Source organism: Aethalodelphis obliquidens, unplaced genomic scaffold (assembly GCF_003676395.1).
Source record: "Aethalodelphis obliquidens isolate GAN/ISIS:26980383/991018 unplaced genomic scaffold, ASM367639v1 scaffold27, whole genome shotgun sequence".
NCBI lineage: Eukaryota > Metazoa > Chordata > Mammalia > Artiodactyla > Delphinidae > Aethalodelphis > Aethalodelphis obliquidens.
In genome coordinates this window covers 7687835-7707225 of record NW_020837971.1, presented here as the reverse complement: position 1 = coordinate 7707225, position 19391 = coordinate 7687835, and the positions used below count along the sequence as shown (strand labels likewise).

General features: G+C 39.0%; 1 protein-coding gene across 7 annotated transcripts in view; it reads left to right on the top strand.

Annotated features, from left to right (window-relative positions):
* The window catches only part of PUS7 (pseudouridine synthase 7), a 105962-nt gene continuing 86571 nt past the window's right edge, over window positions 1-19391 (top strand). For 2 of the 7 annotated variants that reach the window (XR_003436548.1, XM_027123876.1), the window contains exon 1: window positions 1098-1228. Coding sequence is in view for 6 of the 7 variants with exons in the window: in XM_027123876.1 (XP_026979677.1) it covers window positions 1120-1228 (109 nt within the window). In the remaining variant the exon portion in view is untranslated. Of the gene's footprint in view, window positions 1229-15850; window positions 16016-16123; window positions 16212-18794; window positions 18959-19391 lie in introns of those variants that run through there. The other 5 variants (XM_027123883.1, XM_027123880.1, XM_027123879.1 and 2 more) reach the window with 5 other exon arrangements.

The following is a 19391-nucleotide window of genomic DNA, read 5'->3' as shown; positions in this document are numbered from 1 at the left end:
GATGACCTTTGGGCTGCTGTGTTTTCTGTCATGCACACTGCTGCTCTGAACATTCTTGTGCATATCTCCTGGTACAGGTGTACAAGAGTTGCTCTAGGCGTGGAATTTCTGAGTCATGGTGTAGAAACATGTCTATGCTACCAAGATAATTCAAAATTGTTTTCCAAGGTGGATGTTCTCCTTTGGAAAGCTCCCATCATCACTGGCTGTTTTGATGCCCTATATCCTTGCCGGCAGCCTAATTTGTTCAACTTCCTAATTTTTACCAGTCTGATCGATGTAAAATGGCATTTTCTTGTAGTTTTGTTTACAGGATTGCCGGAGAGACTGAGAATATTTTCATATGTTTATTGGCCATTTGTCTTTCCTCTTCTTGAAGTGGCTATTCTGGGATAACTCTCTGGTGGGGAGTAAGGGCACAGACCTCAGAGCCTGGCCCTCAAGGACAGAAGTCCCAGCCTAGAGTTTAGTTTCTCAGGTATTTCGATGGCTGAGTAGAGGCCCTCCTGGCCACCTGCGTCCCACCTTATTCAGTGGCTCTCCCTCAAAACGACTGTCAGGTGGTCTTTATCTCAAGACCAGCTCCACACGGTCTAGTTAAGCAGCAAACACATGTAGGAGCTCAGGATCCACGCACTTCACGACCCCGCAGTCTGGTAGAGAAAACCGTCAACCTTCCTGCCCCGCCGCCAGCGCCGTGCTGCAGGCTGCTCACACCAAAGATGCTGCTTAGGACTCTCCACTGGACACCCCCGTTATTACACAAGTTCCTTCTGTTATTAGTCTATCCTCATGTGTTATTACCACGAGACCTTGGGTCAGCAAGTACTGAGCTAGGTGCTAGAGACAGAAACAGGAAAAGACCATCAGGCCCAGCACTCAGCCCAGACAGAGGACTGGGCCCTCCGCCCGCAAGGAGCTCTGCACGAGTTTCCCTCCGGCCTCCGCGTAGGCCCCACCCCACACCTCCCAGAATGCCTCCCTCGCGATGAGGTGCAGGATTTGGTGCCCAGGTCTCAGCCTGTGGGGCGCGCATCACGTAACCGCGTCGGGCGGAAGGGGCGGAGCCGAATGGCCGTGACGCTGCGTGGTCGCCTAGCAACGTCCCAATTCGGAGCGATGGAGGCCAAGAGCAGCAGGGAGCTCCAAGCCAGGAATTATTCGGAAAAACATCGGATTATGGAGTTGCTGACCTATCTCACCAGCGCCCTCCTCTTTTCCCGGCCGGGTAAGTGTCTTGCCTACCACTCGGCTTTCTGTCCCATACCGAGCAGTCCCCAGAAATTCCCGGTGTAGCCATCCCTTCCCGCCCGCGTCCCGGGGGGCCAGCTTCCTTCCCGGCTACCACTCCCAGCCCCTCCGCATACACTCTCCTGCCTCTCGGCTACGCGAGCCCTTCTGCTGCTAGTTAACGCTGTGGCCTTCAAATTAAGCAAGACTTATTGAACGGCCTCTTTGTGCCTGCCACTAGCTGAGTGTGGCGGGACTCTCGCCGGTGGAGGGCTCTCGCCGGTGGGAGAGAGGCTCCGAGGTCCGGCAGCCTGCCTCCTGGCTCCACCCCTTACTACTTTGTGATAGTGGGCAAGAGCCTGAACTTCGGTCTCCTCTTCTGGAAGATGGGGATTATAGTAATACCGATCTCATGGCAACGTGGGGAAGATTAAACAAATGTATAAATCATCCTTATGCCTGGTAAGCAACAGATGTTTCCAGTGTTATCCCTGCCCTCAAAGAGTTTGTAAGCTGGTAAAAAAACTGATAGGGTAAAAGGAAGGATATTCTTGAGATAGATTTTCCTGACATGCTTTCTATGTCTGATTCCCTTACAAAGTTTGGATCATTTCATAATTTTTGTGTGGTCTGTAAATGTAAAAGTTATGTTAAGGTGAAAGTGACTCGATGTGCTTCTCCCCAGGGTGCAGAATTGTAATTTACTAGTCTCATATGGAGTATCCAAAATGCCCAAATTGTCCATTTGCCTCTAGGTAAGGAAATATAAAAACCAAATATTCCAATTTTGCCAAAAGCCACCCAACTAATATGATCCTATATAAGGCGATCAGGTTCTCTCTAGTTGTTTTAAAATGATAAACCAGCAAAAACTCTGCAACAATTAAAAATAAATAGAAAATCAAAAAAACAAAGTACAAAGGAGTGCACTTTTTTAATGCACTGGGAAAAAGTTGCTATCAAACTAATTTTTAAAAACCTACTTTTTGAAAAAGTGACTAATTACCATCTCCTGCTGGTCTCTGGTACTGTGGTGGTGAAAATAGTCTTTTGCTGTTAGATGCAGACATATATGTAAATGTGTGTGTGTCAAAACTTCAGAAATAGCAGAAGTAAAGCCAATGAATCACCAAAGTAGTAATCAGTAAAGTTTATTTTGCACACACCAAAAAGATAGTTTGAAAGCCAGGAGCACTCAAACCAAAACAAGGAATGAGGCTCAGGGGTATATTGTTGAAAAGCAGCTTATATGGTGAGAAGATAGTGACTGTTTATTCTTCACAGTAATTGGTTATATTATCATCATCTTAAATGATAGGGAATTGGTTACTTCATATCAACCTTGGGAAACAGTTTAAATTTTGCTTATTTACAGAGGCAGAAGCAAGAAATGACCCAGGTCAAGTTAGTCTTGCAAAATAAGCTAAATTAAGCTTTGCTTGTGTAACTTAACTGGTTTTGTCTGCCCAGGGAATTTTTCAAGGCTGGTTTCCATTTGGTCTTGATTTTAACAATACCCTCCTGCCCCCTCCTGCTTTTGGTCATTCTCTCCGTGGGCGGAGAGTATGAGCAACCAGTATAGCATTATTCCTGGTTACCACTGTTGATGTAGTCAGGCTGAAGAATCGCATATACACTGTTTGCATTAGTTGAGTCCTTAGGCAGGAGAGCCGTGTGGTCACTATCTTAATTCTTTATCTGGTTATTGTTGATTTTGTCCAGTTGTGTGATCCTGATGAATGCCATTTGGCATGCGAGTGGCTGGAGACAGGCATTTAAAACCCTCGAGAGTGTACAACACATTAGAAAGGTTAATATGATAACTCTAAGGAAAATAATAACCAAGGATTGAAAAATGGTCCAGAGCAGAGATTCCCAGGACCCAAGATTTAACCAGTTAAATAACTCAAATGGGTTATAACCAGCAGTTTTTAAGTTTTACCTTTCTAAGTGAACCGACAATTTTTTTGGATTAATGTGCCATTAGGTTTCAGTTTTTAAAGGTTATTTACATAGGCACAACCTGGTGTGTTAGCAATCACGTATCCTCATGATTTCCTCAAGACAGAATGAAGGGAGGATGTTGTATTTTAGGAGACCGCGCTGCAGGTGAGCTTCCAACTAAATGAGGTGTCTGTGTGCTGTGAGCAATCAGGTAATTTAACAAGAGGCATTTCTAGGGAAACAAAAGAAAAACAAAGGCTAATAGTTTGAGCAAATTATAAATTCAGTTTCTGAGTTTGGAGAGCAGCCATTTGAGAAAATGTGTAGATTTGAGTTTGAAGCATCTCCAGATGGTGGAATGAGGATGGCAGTGACAGTCTAATGGATTTTCCTGGCTTGCAGTTTGAATGTGTCTGGCGAGCTTCTGAGTGGCCATGTAAAAACAAGCATGCAGATTGCCCGCTCGTGAGCTGTTGTGATTTCTCTGAGGTTTATGTCAAGTTGTCCAGCTTTAACTTGTATGGCTTTGGGAAAAGGGCAGTTGAGTTTCATAGTGATTTGGAGTCAAAAGAGTGGGAGAAAATTGGAAATATTAGTTTGGAGAGTTCTAGTCAAATACTGGAAGAAACTAGAAGAATTCAGGATCCAGTCCAGTTTACACGTAGAAAACAAAACCTCAAAGAGGGTTAACAGTACTAAAATCTGATATCTACAAACCTGTATTACTAAAACATAATTTTTCTTTCTATAATCATCCCGACTGTTATAAAGGATAACCAGTAAGAGAAATTTGTTTGCAAATTAAGTCTAGTTTCAATAAACTTGATCTGATTATTTGCATAAGTGCATTAAGAACAGTGATTGTATCAACTGCTTTTTTTTCTATTTCAAATGCTTGAACCACACATTTTTATTTCAGATTGAACCAGGAAATACATGACTTTAGTTTTATTTTTTGAATTTTATTTTTTTATACAGCAGGTTATTAGTCATCAATTTTATACACATCAGTGTATACATGTCAATCCCAATCGCCCAATTCATCACACCACCACCACCACCACCCCACCGCTTTCCCCCCTTGGTGTCCATACGTTTGTTCTCTACCTCTGTGTCTCAATTCCTGCCCTGCAAACTGGTTCATCTGTACCATTTTTCTAGGTTCCACATATATGCGTTAATATACGATATTTGTTTTTCTCTTTCTGACTTACTTCACTCTGTATGACAGACTCTAGGTCCATCCACGTCTCAACAAATGACCCAATTTCGTTCCTTTTTATGGCTGAGGAATATTCCATTGTATATATGTACCACACCTTCTTTATCCATTTGTCTGTGTCAATGGGCATTTAGGTTGCTTCCATGACCTAGCTATTGTAAATAGTGCTGCAATGGACACTGGGGTGCATGTGTCTTTCTGAATTATGGTTTTCTCTGGGTATATGCCCAGTAGTGGGATTGCTGGATCATATGGTAATTCTATTTTTATTTTTTTAAGGAACCTCCATACTGTTCTCCATAGTGGCTGTATCAATTTACATTCCCACCGACAGTGCAAGAGGGTTCCCTTTTCTCCACACTCTCTCCAGCATTTGTTGCTTGTAGATTTTCTGATGATGCCCATTTTAATTGGTGTGAGGTGATACCTCCTTGTACTTTTGATTTACATTTCTCTAATAATTAGTGATGTTGAGCAGCTTTTCATGTGCTTCTTGGCCATTTGTATGTCTTCTTTGGAGAAATCTCTATTTAGGTCTTCTGCCCATTTTTGGATTGGGTTGTTTGTTTTTCTAATATTGAGCTGCATGAGCTGTTTATATATTTTGGAGATTAATCCTTTGTCCATTGATTTGTTTGCAAATATTTTCTCCCATTCTGAGGGTTGTCTTTTCATCTTGTTTATAGTTTCCTTTGCTGTGCAAAAGCTTTTACGTTTCATTAGGTCCCATTTGTTTATTTTTGTTTTTATTTCCATTACTCTAGGAGGTGGGTCATGCAGGCTTCCCTGGTGGCGCAGTGGTTGAGAGTCCGCCTGCTGATGCAGGGGACACGGGTTTGTGCCCCGGTCCGGGAAGATCCCACATGCCGCGGAGCGGCTGGGCCCGTGAGCCATGGCCGCTGAGCCTGCGCGTCCGGAGCCTGTGCTCCGCAACGGGAGAGGCCACAACAGTGAGAGGCCCGCGTACCACCAAAAAATTTAAAAAAAGATTTTGCTGTGGTTTATGTCAAAGGGTGTTCTTCCTATGTTTTCCTCTAAGAGTTTAATGGTGTCTGGCCTTACATTTAGGTCTTTAATCCATTTTGAGTTTATTTTTGTGTATGGTGTTAGGGAGTGTTCTAATTTTATTCTTTTACATGTAGCTGTTCAGTTTTCCCAGCACCACTTATTGAAGAGACTGTCGTTTCTCCATTGTATATCCTTGCTTCCTTTGTCATAGGTTAGTTGACCATAGGTGCATGGGTTTATCTCTGGGCTTTCTATCTTGTTCCACTGATCTATGTTTCTGTTTTTGTGCCAGTACCATATTGTCTTGATTACTATAGCTTTGTAGTATAGTCTGAAGTCAGAGAGTCTGATTCCTCCAGCTGCATTGTTTTCCCTCAAGACTGCTTTGGCTATTCGGGGTCTTTTGTGTCTCCATACAAATTTTAAGATTTTTTTGCTCTAGTTCCATAAAAAAATGCCATTGGTAACTTGATAGGGATTGCATTGAATCTGTAGATTGCTTTGGGTAGTAGAGTCATTTTCACAGTATTGATTCTTCCAATCCAAGAACATGGTATGATCTTTAATTTCTTTCATCAGTGTCTTATAATTTTCTGCATACAGGTCTTTTGTCTCCCTAGGTAGGTTTATTCCTAGGTATTTTATTCTTTTTGTTGCAGTGGTAAATGGGAGTGTTTCCTTAGTTTCTCTTTCAGATTTTTCATCATTAGTGTATAGGAATGCAAGAGAATTCTGTGCATTAATTTTGTATCCTGCAACTTTACCAAATTCATTGATTAGTTCTAGTAGTTTCCTGGTGGCATCTTTACGATTCTCTATGTATAGTATCATGTCATCTGCAAACAGTGACAGTTTTACTTCTTCTTTTCCAATTTGTATTCCTTTTCTTTCTTTTTCTTCTCTGATTGCCGTGGCTAGGACTTCCAAAACTATGTTGAATAATAGTGGCGAGAGTGGACATTCTTGTCTTGTTCCTGATCTTGGAGGAGATGCTTTCAGGTTTTCACCATTGAGAATGATGTTTGCTGTGGGTTTGTCATATATGGCCTTTATGATGTTGAGGTAGATTCCCTCTGTGCCCAGTTTCTGGAGAGTTTTTATCATAAATAGGTGTTGAATTTTGTCAGAAGCTTTCTCTGCATCTATTGAGATGATCATATGGTTTTTATTCTTCAGTTTGTTAATATGGTGTATCACATTGATTGATTTGCGTATATTGAAGAATCCTTGCATCCCTGGGATAAATTCCACTTGACTATGGTGTATGATCTTTTTAATGTGTTGTTGGATTCTGTTTGCTAGTATTTTGTTTAGGATTTTTGCATCTATATTCATCAGTGATATTGGTCTGTAATTTTCTTTTTTTGTAGTATCTTTGTCTGGTTTTGGTATCAGGGTGATGGTGGCCTCATAGAATGAGTTTGGGAGTGTTCCCTCCTCCGCAATTTTTTGGAAGATTTTGAGAAGGATGGGTGTTAGCTCTTCTCTAAATGTTTGATAGAATTCACCTGTGAAGCCATCTGGTCCTGGGATTTTGTTTGTTGGAAGATTTTTAATCACAGTTTCAATTTCATTACTTGTGATTGGTCTGTTCATATTTTCTATTTCTTCCTGGTTCAGTCTTGGAAGGTTATACCTTCCTAAGAGTTTGTCCATTTCTTCCAGGTCGTCCATTTTATTGGCATAGAGTTGCTTGTAGTAGTCTCTTAGGATGCTTTGTATCTCTGCAGTGTCTGTTGTAACTTCTCCTTTTTCATTTCTATATTTATTGATTTGAGTCCTCTCCCTGTTTTTCTTGATGAGTCTGGCTAACGGTTTATAAATTTTGTTTATCTTCTCAAAGGACCAGCTTTTAGTTTTATTGATCTTTGCTATTGTTTTCTTTGTTTCTATTTCATTTATTTCTGCTCTGATCTTTATGATTTCTTTCTTTCTGCTAACTTTGGGTTTTGTTTGTTCTTCTTTTTCTAGTTCCTTTAGCTGTAAGGTTAGATTGTTTATTTGAGATTTTTCTTGTTTCTTCAGGTGGTAGGCTTCTATAACTATAAACTTCTCTCTTAGAACTGCTTTTGTTGCATCCCATACGTTTTGGATCGTCGTGTTTTCATTGTCATTTGTGTCTAGGTATTTTTTGATTTCCTCTTTGATTTCTTCAGTGGTCTCTTGGTTATTTAGTAACATATTGTTTAGCCTCCATGTGTTTGTGTTTTTTACGTTTTTTTCCCTGTAATTCATTTCTAATCTCATAGCGTTGTGGTCAGAAGAGATACTTGATATGATTTCAGTTTTCTTAAATTTACTGAGGCTTGATTTGTGACCCATGATGTGATCTAACCTGGAGAACGTTCCATGCGCACTTGAGAAGAAAATGTAATCTGCTGTTTTGGGATGGAATGTCCTATAAATATCAATTAAATCTATCTGGTCTACTGTGTCATTTAAAGCTTCTGTTTCCTTATTTATGTTCAGTTTGGATGATCTGTCCATTGGTGTAAGTGAGGTGTTAAAGTCCCCCACTATTACGGTGTTACTGTCGATTTCCTCTTTTAGAGCTGTTAGCAGTTGCCTTATGTATTGAGGTGCTCCTATGTTGGGTGCATATATATTTATAATTGTTATCTTTTCTTCTTGGACTGATCCCTTGACCATTATGTAGCGTCCTTCCTTGTCTCTTGTAACATTCTTTATTTTAAAGTCTATTTAATCTGATATGAGTATTGCTACTCCAGCTTTCTTTTGATTTCCATTTGCACGGAATATCATTTTCCATCCCCTCACTTTCAGTCTGTATGTGTCCCTAGGTCTGAAGTGAATCTCTTGTAGACAGCATATATATGGGTCTTGTTTTTGTATCCGTTCAGCGAGCCTGTGTCTTTTGGTTGGAGCATTTAATCCATTCATGTTTAAGGTAATTATTGATATGTATGTTGCTATGGCCATTTTCTTAATTGTTTTGGGTTTGTTTTTGTAGGTCCTTTTCTTCTCTTGTGTTTCCCACTTAGAGAAATTCCTTTAGCATTTGTTGTAGAGATGGTTTTGGTTTGGTGGTGGTGAATTCTCTTAGCTTTTGCTTGTCTGTAAAGCTTTTGACTTCTCCATCGAATCTGAATGAGATCCTTGCCGGTAGAGTAATCTTGGTTGTAGGTTCTTCCCTTTCATCACTGTAAGTATATCATGCCACTCCCTTATGGCTTGTAGAGTTTCTGCTGAGAAATCCGCTGTTAACCTTATGGGAGTTCCCTTGTATGTTATTTGTCTATTTTCCCTTGCTGCTTTCAATAATTTTTCTTTGTCTTTAATTTTTGCCAATTTGATTACTATGTGTCTTGGTGTGTTTCTGCTGGGTTTATCCTGTATGCAACTCTCTGTGCTTCCTGGACTTGGGTGATTATTGCCTTTCCCATATTATATTGTTTATTTGAGATTTTTCTTGTTTCTTGAGGTAGGCTTGTATAGCTATAAACTTCCCTCTTAGAACTGCTTTTGCTGCATCCCATACATTTTGGATCATCGTGTTTTCATTGTCATTTGTCTTAGGTATTTTTTGATTTCCTCAAAAAATACCTTCCCATGTTAGGGAAGTTTTCGACTCTAATCTCTTCAAGTATTTTCTCAGGTCCTTTCTCTCTCTCTTCTCCTTCTGGGACCCGTATAATGCAAATGTTGTTGTGTTTAATGTTGTCTCAGAGGTCTCTTAGGCTGTCTTCATGTCTTTTCATTCTTTTCTCTTTTTTCTGTTCCGCAGCAGTAAATTCCACCATTCTGTCTTCCAGGTCACTTATCTGTTCTTCTGCCTCAGTTATTCTGCTGTTGATTCCTTGTAGTGTAGTTTTCATTTCAGTTACTGTATTGTTCATCTCTGTTTGTTTGTTTTTTAATTCTTCTAGGTCTTTGTTAAACATTTCTGCGTCTTCTTGATCTTTGCCTCCATTCTTTTTCCGAGGTCCTGGATCATCTTCACTATCATTAATCTGAATTCTTTTCCTGGAAAGTTGCCTATCTCCACTTCATTTAGTTGTTTTTCTGGGGTTTTATCTTGTTCCTTCATCTGGTACATAGCCCCCTGCCCTTTCGTCTTGTCTATCTTTCTGTGAATGTGGTTTTTGTTTCACAGGCTGCAGGATTGTCATTCTTCTTACTTCTGCTGTCTGCCCTCTGGTAGATGAGGTTATCTAAGAGGCTTGTATGGACTCTTTTAAATCTGCTTTGCTGGCACTTTTCATAAGGAATCTCAGATTAGACTTTTAAAGTCTCTTTAGGCTAAGAAGCCAAACCAAGAACTTGTCCATTGTTTCCATTGTGCAAATATATATATTGTCATGAAAAGTAAGAATATTTAAGTAAGAGTCTCAAAATTCTGGAGGAATCAGGTAGGGAGAAAAAGATAAATGTTTCAACCTTTGTTGCAAATATATACTTCACCAAATTGCAATAAGTTATAGATAGCTTAAAAGAGAGGAGAAAAGAGGCCTCTTTAAATCTGGAAAACAAAACATTAAAGAACCAGCAATGTTTTAAATTAAACCATAAAAATTAAAATCATCATCAGTTCATTCAGTCTTACATAATTAATTCTTATTTTGGTTGATCTTGGTAGGCAGCATTTTTTTTTTTTTTTGCGGTACACGGGCCTCTCACCGCTATGGCCTCTCCCATTGCGGAGCAGGCATAGCCGCGCCACGGCACGTGGGATCCTCCCAGACCAGGGCACAAACCCGTGTCCACTGCATCGGCAGGCGGACTCTAAACCACTGCGCCACCAGGGAAGCCTGGTAGGCAGCTTTATGAATCAGTTTTCCACTAGAGTTCTAGAAATTCTTACCCAGTTCAATAATATGGTTTTATAATTATCAGAAACCTTTACTTTTCAGAGTCTTTTCCATGAAACTTCTTGAAGATGAAGCACTTTTTAGGAACATTTTTGCGAAAGCATAACAGTAAAACAATAACTGTCTGTGAGTGGCAAAGGACCTAAAAATAGTCATGGTTAAAGATCTGGTAAGGGCTTCCCTGGTGGCACAGTGGTTGAGAGTCCGCCTGCCGATGCAGGGGACACGGGTTCGTGCCCCGGTCCGGGAAGATCCCACATGCCGCAGAGTGGCTGGGCCCGTGAGCCATGGCCGCTGAGCCTGCGCATCCGTAGTCTGTGCTCCGCAACGGGAGAGGCCACAACAGTGAGAGGCCCGCGTATCGCAAAAAAAAAAAAAAAAAAAGATCTGGTAAGTGTTCACATACACACACCAAAAATGATGCAATTGACAAGGAAATTTGATTACTTTTATGATATATAATGTTTTAAGATAATAGCTGGAATTATGACTGATAACATTATGCCAGGATATAGATTTTTAAGAATTTCATATAATTTCTGAATTACTTATTTTAATGATATATATCCCTTATAAATATCACCTAAGAAGGTTAAATATTGCTTTTTATTTGACAGTGTTTCCCATGCAGTCTAATATATCAAATAAGCCTAAGTAAATTAATATTTCTCTTTTAGCTTCATTCAGAATTTGATTTGGGAAGTTTGTTTAAAATGTCAAAACACTGAAAATATGTGATCAAACAGAATCACAGGTCACTGTGAAACAGTACTCAGTTATCCATTCAACCAAAGTGACAAAAGATTTCAAAGGCAAATACAGAAAGTTTTATAGTTGTAAAAAACCAAACAAACAAAAATTAGGTCTTTTAATTCGATGAGTCAGGTTTTTTTTCCTACATAGTCAAAGACCTGATAATGACAACGTGAAGCACAGTAAATTATTTTCATAAGACGTACATTTTTTTTAATTTTTGGCTGCATTGGGTCTTCATTGCTGCTTACAGGCTTTCTCTAGTTGCGGCGAGCGGGGGCTACTCTTCATTGTGGCGCATGGGCTTCTCATCGCAGTGGCTTCTCTTGTTGCGGAGCACAGGCTCTAGGCCTGCGGGCTTCAGTAGTTGCGGCATACAGGCTCAGTAGTTGTGGCTCGCGGGCTCTAGAGCACAGGCTCAGTAGTTGTGGTGCACGGGCTTAGTTGCTCCGCCGCACGTGGTATCTTCCCAGACCAGGGCTCAAACCCATGTCCCCTGCATTGGCAGGCGGATTCTTAACAACTGCGCCACCAGGAAAGCCCAGGACGTACATTTTTGTTTCCTAGGCAGCTTACATTAAAGGTAAAGAAAAACCTTTGTTCACCATTTCTTTTTTTTAAAGATTTTATTATTTATTTATTTATTTTTGTCTGCGACGGGTCTTTGTTGTGGCACGCAGGATCTTCATTGTGGCACGTGGGCTTCTCTCTAGTTGTGGCACGTGGGTTTTTTCTCTCTAGTTGTGGCACGCAGGCTCCAGAGCCTGTGAAATTGTGAAATTGTGAAGAAGGAAAAGAAATTCATTTGAGTTTTGCTGATGTGGTTCAGACTGCAAATGTTACAGCCACAGTGCATAAGTGCTTAGTTAAGATGGAAAAGGCATTAAATTTGTACAGTAAGGTATTTTGAGACCACATTCATATAACTTTTATTATGGTAAATCATTATAATTGATTTTATTATTAGTTGTTAATTTCTTACTATGCCTAATTTATAAATTAAACTTTATCATGTGGTTTCAGGCATTACAGAGGGTATTGGAATGTATTCTCCATGGATAAGGGGGAGCTACTGTATATCCATTTCTTTTTTTTTTTAAGTAGCTTTTCTTTTATTTACTTATTTTTTAAAAGGTTTTTTGTTTGTTTGTTTTTGTTTGGCTGTGTTGGGTCTTTGTTGCAGCACGCTGGCTTTCTCTAGTTGTGGTGAACAGGGGCTACTGTTGGCTGCGGTGCACGGGCTTCTCATTGCGGTGGCTTCTCTTGTTGCAGAGCACAGGCTCTAGGCATGCGGGCTTCAGTAGCTGTGGCACGCGGGCTCGGTAGTTGTGGCTCATGGGCTCTAGAGCGCAGGCTCAGTAGCTGTGGCTTACGGGCTTAGTTGCTCATGGCATGTGGGATCTTCCTGGACCAGGGCTCGAACCCATGTCCCCTACATTGGCAGGCAGATTCTTAACCACTGCACCACCAGGGAAGTCCCTGTATATCCATTTCTAATATGTTCCATATTACTCACTATAGTATGATTGATGCTCAGGAAGAAACAGTATCTTTATCTTGGGTCTTTGCAAAGCTTCTGGCATTATGATATGTATCTCAGTTTGAAAACCTTGGAATTGTAAGGGAGTTATGGAAAATAAGACTACACAGCGTGGTTGGGCTATTACTGTTGTGAGAAAACGTCCACAATCCCACATCCTTGATCCCTAAATTCTAGAAGCTCTGAAACCCAACAGATTTTCATAACTCATTTAACAGCCAAATTTGACATAATCTGAAGTCATTTGGTAGGAAAATCTGGCCTTTTCTAGGGTATATTGGGAAATATAGCCCCTGGCTGGGCAGCCCTTCCCAGTGGTAATTCTATGCTGTGGAAGGAGGGAGTATTTATTTTTAGGGGATGACTTTAAAGAAATCAGAAGTTTTTTTAAGGAGGCAGTTGTAGTCACCCAGGTGAGAACTAATGCTGTGGCAGTGGTGGGGATCAGATGACTTTGAGAGCTACTGAGGAGAAGGACTCTGGAGAGATTGTCATGACTGACTAGGTTTGGGTGTCGCAGGTGCTTCCCATGTTTGAGTTAGTTGAGTGTGGTAGAATCTTGGAGCTGTGGAAGCACACTGACTGGATTCATACTGGCTGTGTGGCCTTGAGCAAGTGACTGTTGTGAGGAGAAAATCAAGTAAGCCAAAGAAAATGTTTACCATAGTATGAGGCAAATAGTAAGGGCTCAATAAATACTAGCTATTAGTATTACAACTTAGAACTTGAAGTTTGTCTGCCTTGAAGAACTGATGGTCATTATCAGCTGACATTTATGTAACTTCAGTGGTTAGTGCCATTTGGCTCTTCCCTTCATGTTTAAAAAAATTTGTATCTTTATATACTTACGTTGTAAGCATTTTCAAAACATTTTTAGAAGCAGGTGGAGTATAAATTATAGACTCCAAATATAGACATAGCACCTCATGTAGTCTGAAGGATATACAGCAACAAATCTTCATCAAAGTAACATACCAAGTTCCATTAGCATTATTTACATATTCTAGCCTTAAAAAGAAATGTAGTGAGTTGAAATCAAACTTGGACATTTTTCTCCTTCTAATTTTGTTATACAGTTCAGAAAGAAATGACAGAAGACTACATACATGATGTGATTGCCTTAGTAACCTATTTGCTGCTATAATGTATTAAAAGTTGCACAAAAAGGCACTGTATTAGATTAAAAGTCTGCCTACTTCTAGTTTCAACACATAAATTCCAAGGAGTGAAATACACGGAGGAGAAACCTGTATGACTAAGAGAGACTTAAAAACATAACCTATCACAATGTGTGGACTCTGTTTGATTACTGATTTTTAAAGAGTGTTTACAATTTATGACATTTGTGAGACAACTGGAAATTTGAATAATACCTGGCTATTTGAGAATATTAAGAATTTTGTTAGATGTGTAAATTGTATCATGATAACAGTATTGGAAGACTGAATAACCACATGCAGAAAAAGAAAACTGGACCCCTGTCTAACACCATTCACAAAAATTAACTCGAAATGGATTAAAGACTTAAACATAAGACCTGCTACTGTGAAATTCCTAGAAGAAAACACAGGGAAGAAGCTCCTTGACATTGGTCTTGTCAGTGATTTTTGGATATGACCCCAAAAGCACAAACAACAAAAGCAAATATCAACAAGTGAGACTAAATTAAACTTAAAAACTTCTGCACAGCAAAAGAAACAATCAGCAAAATGAAAAGGCAGTCTATGGAATGGTAAAGAAATATTTGCAAATCATATATATGATAAAGGGCTAATATCCAAAATAAATGAAGAACCCATATAACTCAATGACAAAAAACCAATTTGATTAAAAATGGGCAGAGGAACTAAATAGATATTTTTCCTAAGAAGACATCCAAATGGCAACACGTACATGAAAAGATGCTCTATATCACAAATCATCAGGGGAATGAAAATTAAAACCACAATGGGATATCAAGTTACACCTGTTAGAACAGCTGTCATGGGTGGACCTTGAGGACATTGTGATAAGTGAAATAAGTCAAAGAGAGAAAGACAAATGCTGTGTGATACCACTTACATGTGGAATCTAAAAAAGCCAAACTCCTAAAAACAGAGTAGAATGGTGGTTACCAGAGGCTTGGGGATGCGGGATAGGAGAGATGTTGTTTAAGGGTACAAACTTGCAACTAGTAGATAACTAAGTCCTGGAGATCTAATGCACAGCATAGTGATTACAGAGAACAATGCTGTATTGTAAACATCAAACTTGCTAAGAGACTAGATCTTAATTATTCCCACTGCAAAAAAGCCATGATCATTATGTGATGTGATGGAACTATTAGCTAGCACTGCAGTGGCAATCATACTGCAGTATAAAGGTACCAAACCAACACATTGCACACCTTAAACTTACACAATTTTATGTCAGTTATAGCTCAACAAAAAAGAGAAAAGGTGGTCCTTATCTTTTAGAGATGCACACTGAAACATTCAGTAATGAAATGTGATTGCTGTGATTTACTTCAGAATAATACAGGAAGAGGGGACCTAGGTGGGATCATGGTGAAATAAGACCAGCCACAAAACTGAACAGTTGAAGTTGGTGATGAGTTCATTATACTTTTCTGTCTACTTTTATTATATGTATGGAATTCTCAGTGACAGTTTTTAAAAGCTTTTAAAATACACAGACACACACACACACACACACACACACACACACACACACACACAATCCTACTAAATCCTAGGATTGAAGTACAGTGATGGAGCAGTGGAACATTCATCATCTAAGCCATACCATTTTTACTTCTTTTGGCTTCTTTTATTACCATAACTAACCTGCATTATTTCTGAAAAGTGGATTGATCTTGATTTTTCATTTTTCACATTGTTTAGATGAAAGCCTGTTTATCCAAAATACTGCCCTTATGTTAGGAATGAACATTTATGCTTCCTAATTGGAGGACTATATTAATCTAAATGGTTGTTTTTTAAAATCTATTTTTTCCTTCTTTTAGCTGGCCTTTTCTCCTGCATCATGTTTTCCATTTTGAGGGTTTTCAGCTTTGTCCATAAATTAAGAGTCACCTGAGGAGCTTTTTTGAAAAATGCGTAGATCCAATCTCTGGACATTTTTATTCAGTCATCCAGAGTAGAGCACTTTTGTATATAATTATTTAATTGTTTATTGTCTTGCCTTTCCTGTAAGCAAGGCCTATATTCCCAGTGCCTTGTACAGTACTTCAAATATAGGTATTTAATAATTGTTACATGACTGTTTCCATTTGTGACATATTTTAATTTCATATCAGAAAGAATTGGAACTATTCTTTTACAGAAAAACCGAGAGAGTATTTAATATCTATATTGGAACAGCTGAGAACTGCCAAAGTATCAGGCATGGCTTTCCCTTTCTTTATGGATAACTCTAACATTACAGCCATGTTTCAGATGCTGGACTCCTCGAATAAAGGATCCATATCATTTATACAATATAAAGAAGGTCAGTATCTTCTACAAATTGAGGTAATAATTTGTGGTCATTCCGTAAATTTCCCTAGCTGAAACTAATTCTCACTTTTTAAATTTTCCTTTCTTCTTATCCTCATAGCCCTAAAAACCCTGGGTCTGTGTACTGCAGATGAAGTTTTAAAAGATGATGGACATGGAATAACTTGTGAAAAATTCATGCTTGAAGTGTAAGTTTATTTTTAAGTGACTAATATTTAAATAACGTGGCATGATTTTGAAGTACAATTAATACATTTTAAAACAAAGGTTCCTACCTTCTGATAGAAACATTTCATTCCCCTGAAACTTTCAGCTGACTAGAAAGTGAGGACAGGCAGGGCTGACAGTACTCTCTAAGCCTGGGGGGAGGGGAGGGAGAGGATGCTGGGGTTAGGAGGATCCAGAGGCAGCTTCCTTCTTTTCTCAATGGGAAACCCCAGCAATTCTCAAAGAATGAGGTAGAGAAGCGCCGATCTGCTAGAAAAACTAACAGAAAAGTTTTAAGCTCAATATACTAGTTGGAAAATCTCTGTATATAGAGTAATAAAATTTCTCTCAAAATACTTCCTAAAAATGATTTCGTAAATGTTTATCAATAGTATAGGCTGCATGCCAGCCTGACAATTTTGGGTTTGAGGTATTACAGCATGAAAAGTACTAACTAAATGCTAAGTCAGAAAAGAAAAAAAACAGCGGAGGGAATAAAACTTGATAGTTCTGGAAGCCTCTAGCTAATCTAGTTCAGTTTGTTTAAAAGTTTTATTTAACATAATCCAAGGCCAAGGAGAAGTTAGAAGAAAAAAGTTTAAGATTCTCATCTCATCATTAGTTACATAAATATTCAACAAAAAATGTTTAATTATATTACCTACCCCAGAGAATGATGGTAGCACAGTGCTGTAGCTGAAATGTTTCATCCACAAAGCAAAGGTTGCCCACTGTCACATGGAATGGAACTAGGAAGTATTCTGAATGGAAAGACATTTGTAGAAAATGAGAGCAATCCTATTTCAGTCACTATCTCATAATATGTTTTCTTACGGGAAATATAGTGAATTTCCAAAATAGATACAGGAACTTCAATTATAAACATTTTATTTTATTTTTTAACATCTTTACTGGAGTATAATTGCTTTACAATGGTGTGTTAGTTTCTGCTGTATAACAAAGTGAATCAGCTATACATATACATATATCCCCATATCTCCTCCCTCTTGCATCTCCCTCCCACCCCTCTAGGTGGTCACAAAGCACCAAGCTGATCTCCCTGTGCTATGCAGCTGCTTCCTACTAGCTATCTATTTTACATTTGGTCGTGTATATATGTCCATGCCACTCTCTCACTTTGTCCCAGTTTACCCTTCCCCCTCCCTGTGTCCTCAAGTCCAGTCTCTACGTCTGAGTCTTTATTTCTGTCCTGTCCCTAGGTTCTTCAGAACCTTTTTTTTTTTTCTTTAGATTCCATATATGTGTGTTAGCATACGGTATTTGTTTTTCTCTTTCTGACTTACTTCACTGTGTGACAGATGCTAGGTCTGTCCACCTGACTACAAATAATTCAATTTCGTTTCTTTTTATGGCTGAGTAATATTCCATTGTGTATATGTGCCACATCCTCTTTATCCATTCATCTATCGATGGACACTTAGATTGCTTCCATGTCCTGGCTATTGTAAATAGAGCTGCAATGAACATTGTGGTACATTACTCTTTTTGAATTATGGTTTTCTCAGGGTATATGCCCAGTAGTGGGATTGCTGGGTCATACGGTAGTTCTATTTTTGGTTTTTTAAGGAACCTCCATACTGTTCTTCATAGTGGCTGTATCAATTTACCTTCCCACCAACAGCGCAAGAGGGTTCCCTTTTCTTCACACCCTCTCCAGCATTTATTGTTTGTAGATTTTTTGATGATGGCCATTCTGACCAGTGTGAGGTGATACCTCATTGTAGTTTTTTTTTTTTTTTTTAAATTTTTTTTTGTGGTATGCGGGCCTCTCACTGTTGTGGGCTCTCCCGTTGCGGAGCACAGGCTCCAGACGCACAGGCTCAGCGGCCATGGCTAACGGACCCAGCCACTCCATGGCATGTGGGATCTTCCCGGACTGGGGCATGAACCTGTGTCCCCTGCATTGGCAGGTGGACTCTCAACCACTGCGCCACCAGGGAAGCCCCTCATTGTAGTTTTGATTTGCATTTCTCTAATGATTAGTGATGCTGAGCATCCTTTCATGTGTTTGTTGGCAATCTGTATGTCTTCTTTGGAGAAATGTCTATTTAGGTCTTCTGCCCATTTTTGGATTGGGTTGTTTGCTTTTTTTGATATTGAGCTGCATGAGCTGCTTGTATACTTTGAAGATTAATCCTTTGTCAGTTGCTTCGTTTGCAAATATTTTCTCCCATTCTGAGGGTTGTCTTTTTGCCTTGTTTATGGTTTCCTTTGCTGTGTAAAAGCTTTTAAGTTTCATTAGGTCCCATTTGTTTATTTTTGTTTTTATTTCCCTTTCTCTAGGAGGTGGGTCAAAAAGGATCTTGCTGTGATTTATGTCATAGAGTTAAACATACATTTTAAAGTGATTTTTAAAAGTTTATTTGTTATGTTAGATCATCTACAACAGTCTCCCTGAATTGGCAAAGAAAATTAAAAGTTGATTATAATTTATTATCTCTGCTCTTGTATTTTATTCAACAGACATATTCATCATTTATATTTGTAAATGGAGTTACTCTGAGTTTTCATGGCTTCTGAGCTTTTTGTTTTTGTTTTCTTAGGAACAAGAAGACTCAGGAAATATGGTCAGCATTTTAATAACACTGTGAGTCCAAGATAATAAATGATTCTACATAGTTTTTAGTTGTTCAGTTTCATTAATTCAGAACTTCATCATATAACTTGAAATCCAACTGGCTCTGGCTTTTTCTTTATTTAAAAAAAACAAAAAACCCCAAAAGGAAAAAAGACACTTTATTTTCCAGTGTTAGGCCAGTTTGTCCTCAAATTAAGTAGAATCTCAACATCTTGTTGAGCCAGTTTATAAATTCCGACTTCATTTAATGCCGCTGTGGCAGGAGGTTGCCCTGAAGTTGACTGCAGGACATCTCTCAGAAGTAGGGCACAACCAGTGTTCAGATTCAAAACAATACAGGCTTCTTTTACACTGTTTAAAAAAAAAAAAAAAGCTGCAGGTAAATGAGATCTCCATTATCTATATCATCCCATATTACCCTGTAACAATTTCATTTTGAAAAACTAAACAACTACCCTGCACTGCTAGATCATATCATTTATAGTTTATAAAAACTATTTATAGGTGAGCTATTTGGCTCTTTTAATGTGTTTTGACTGTATATGTACAGAGTTTATATTTC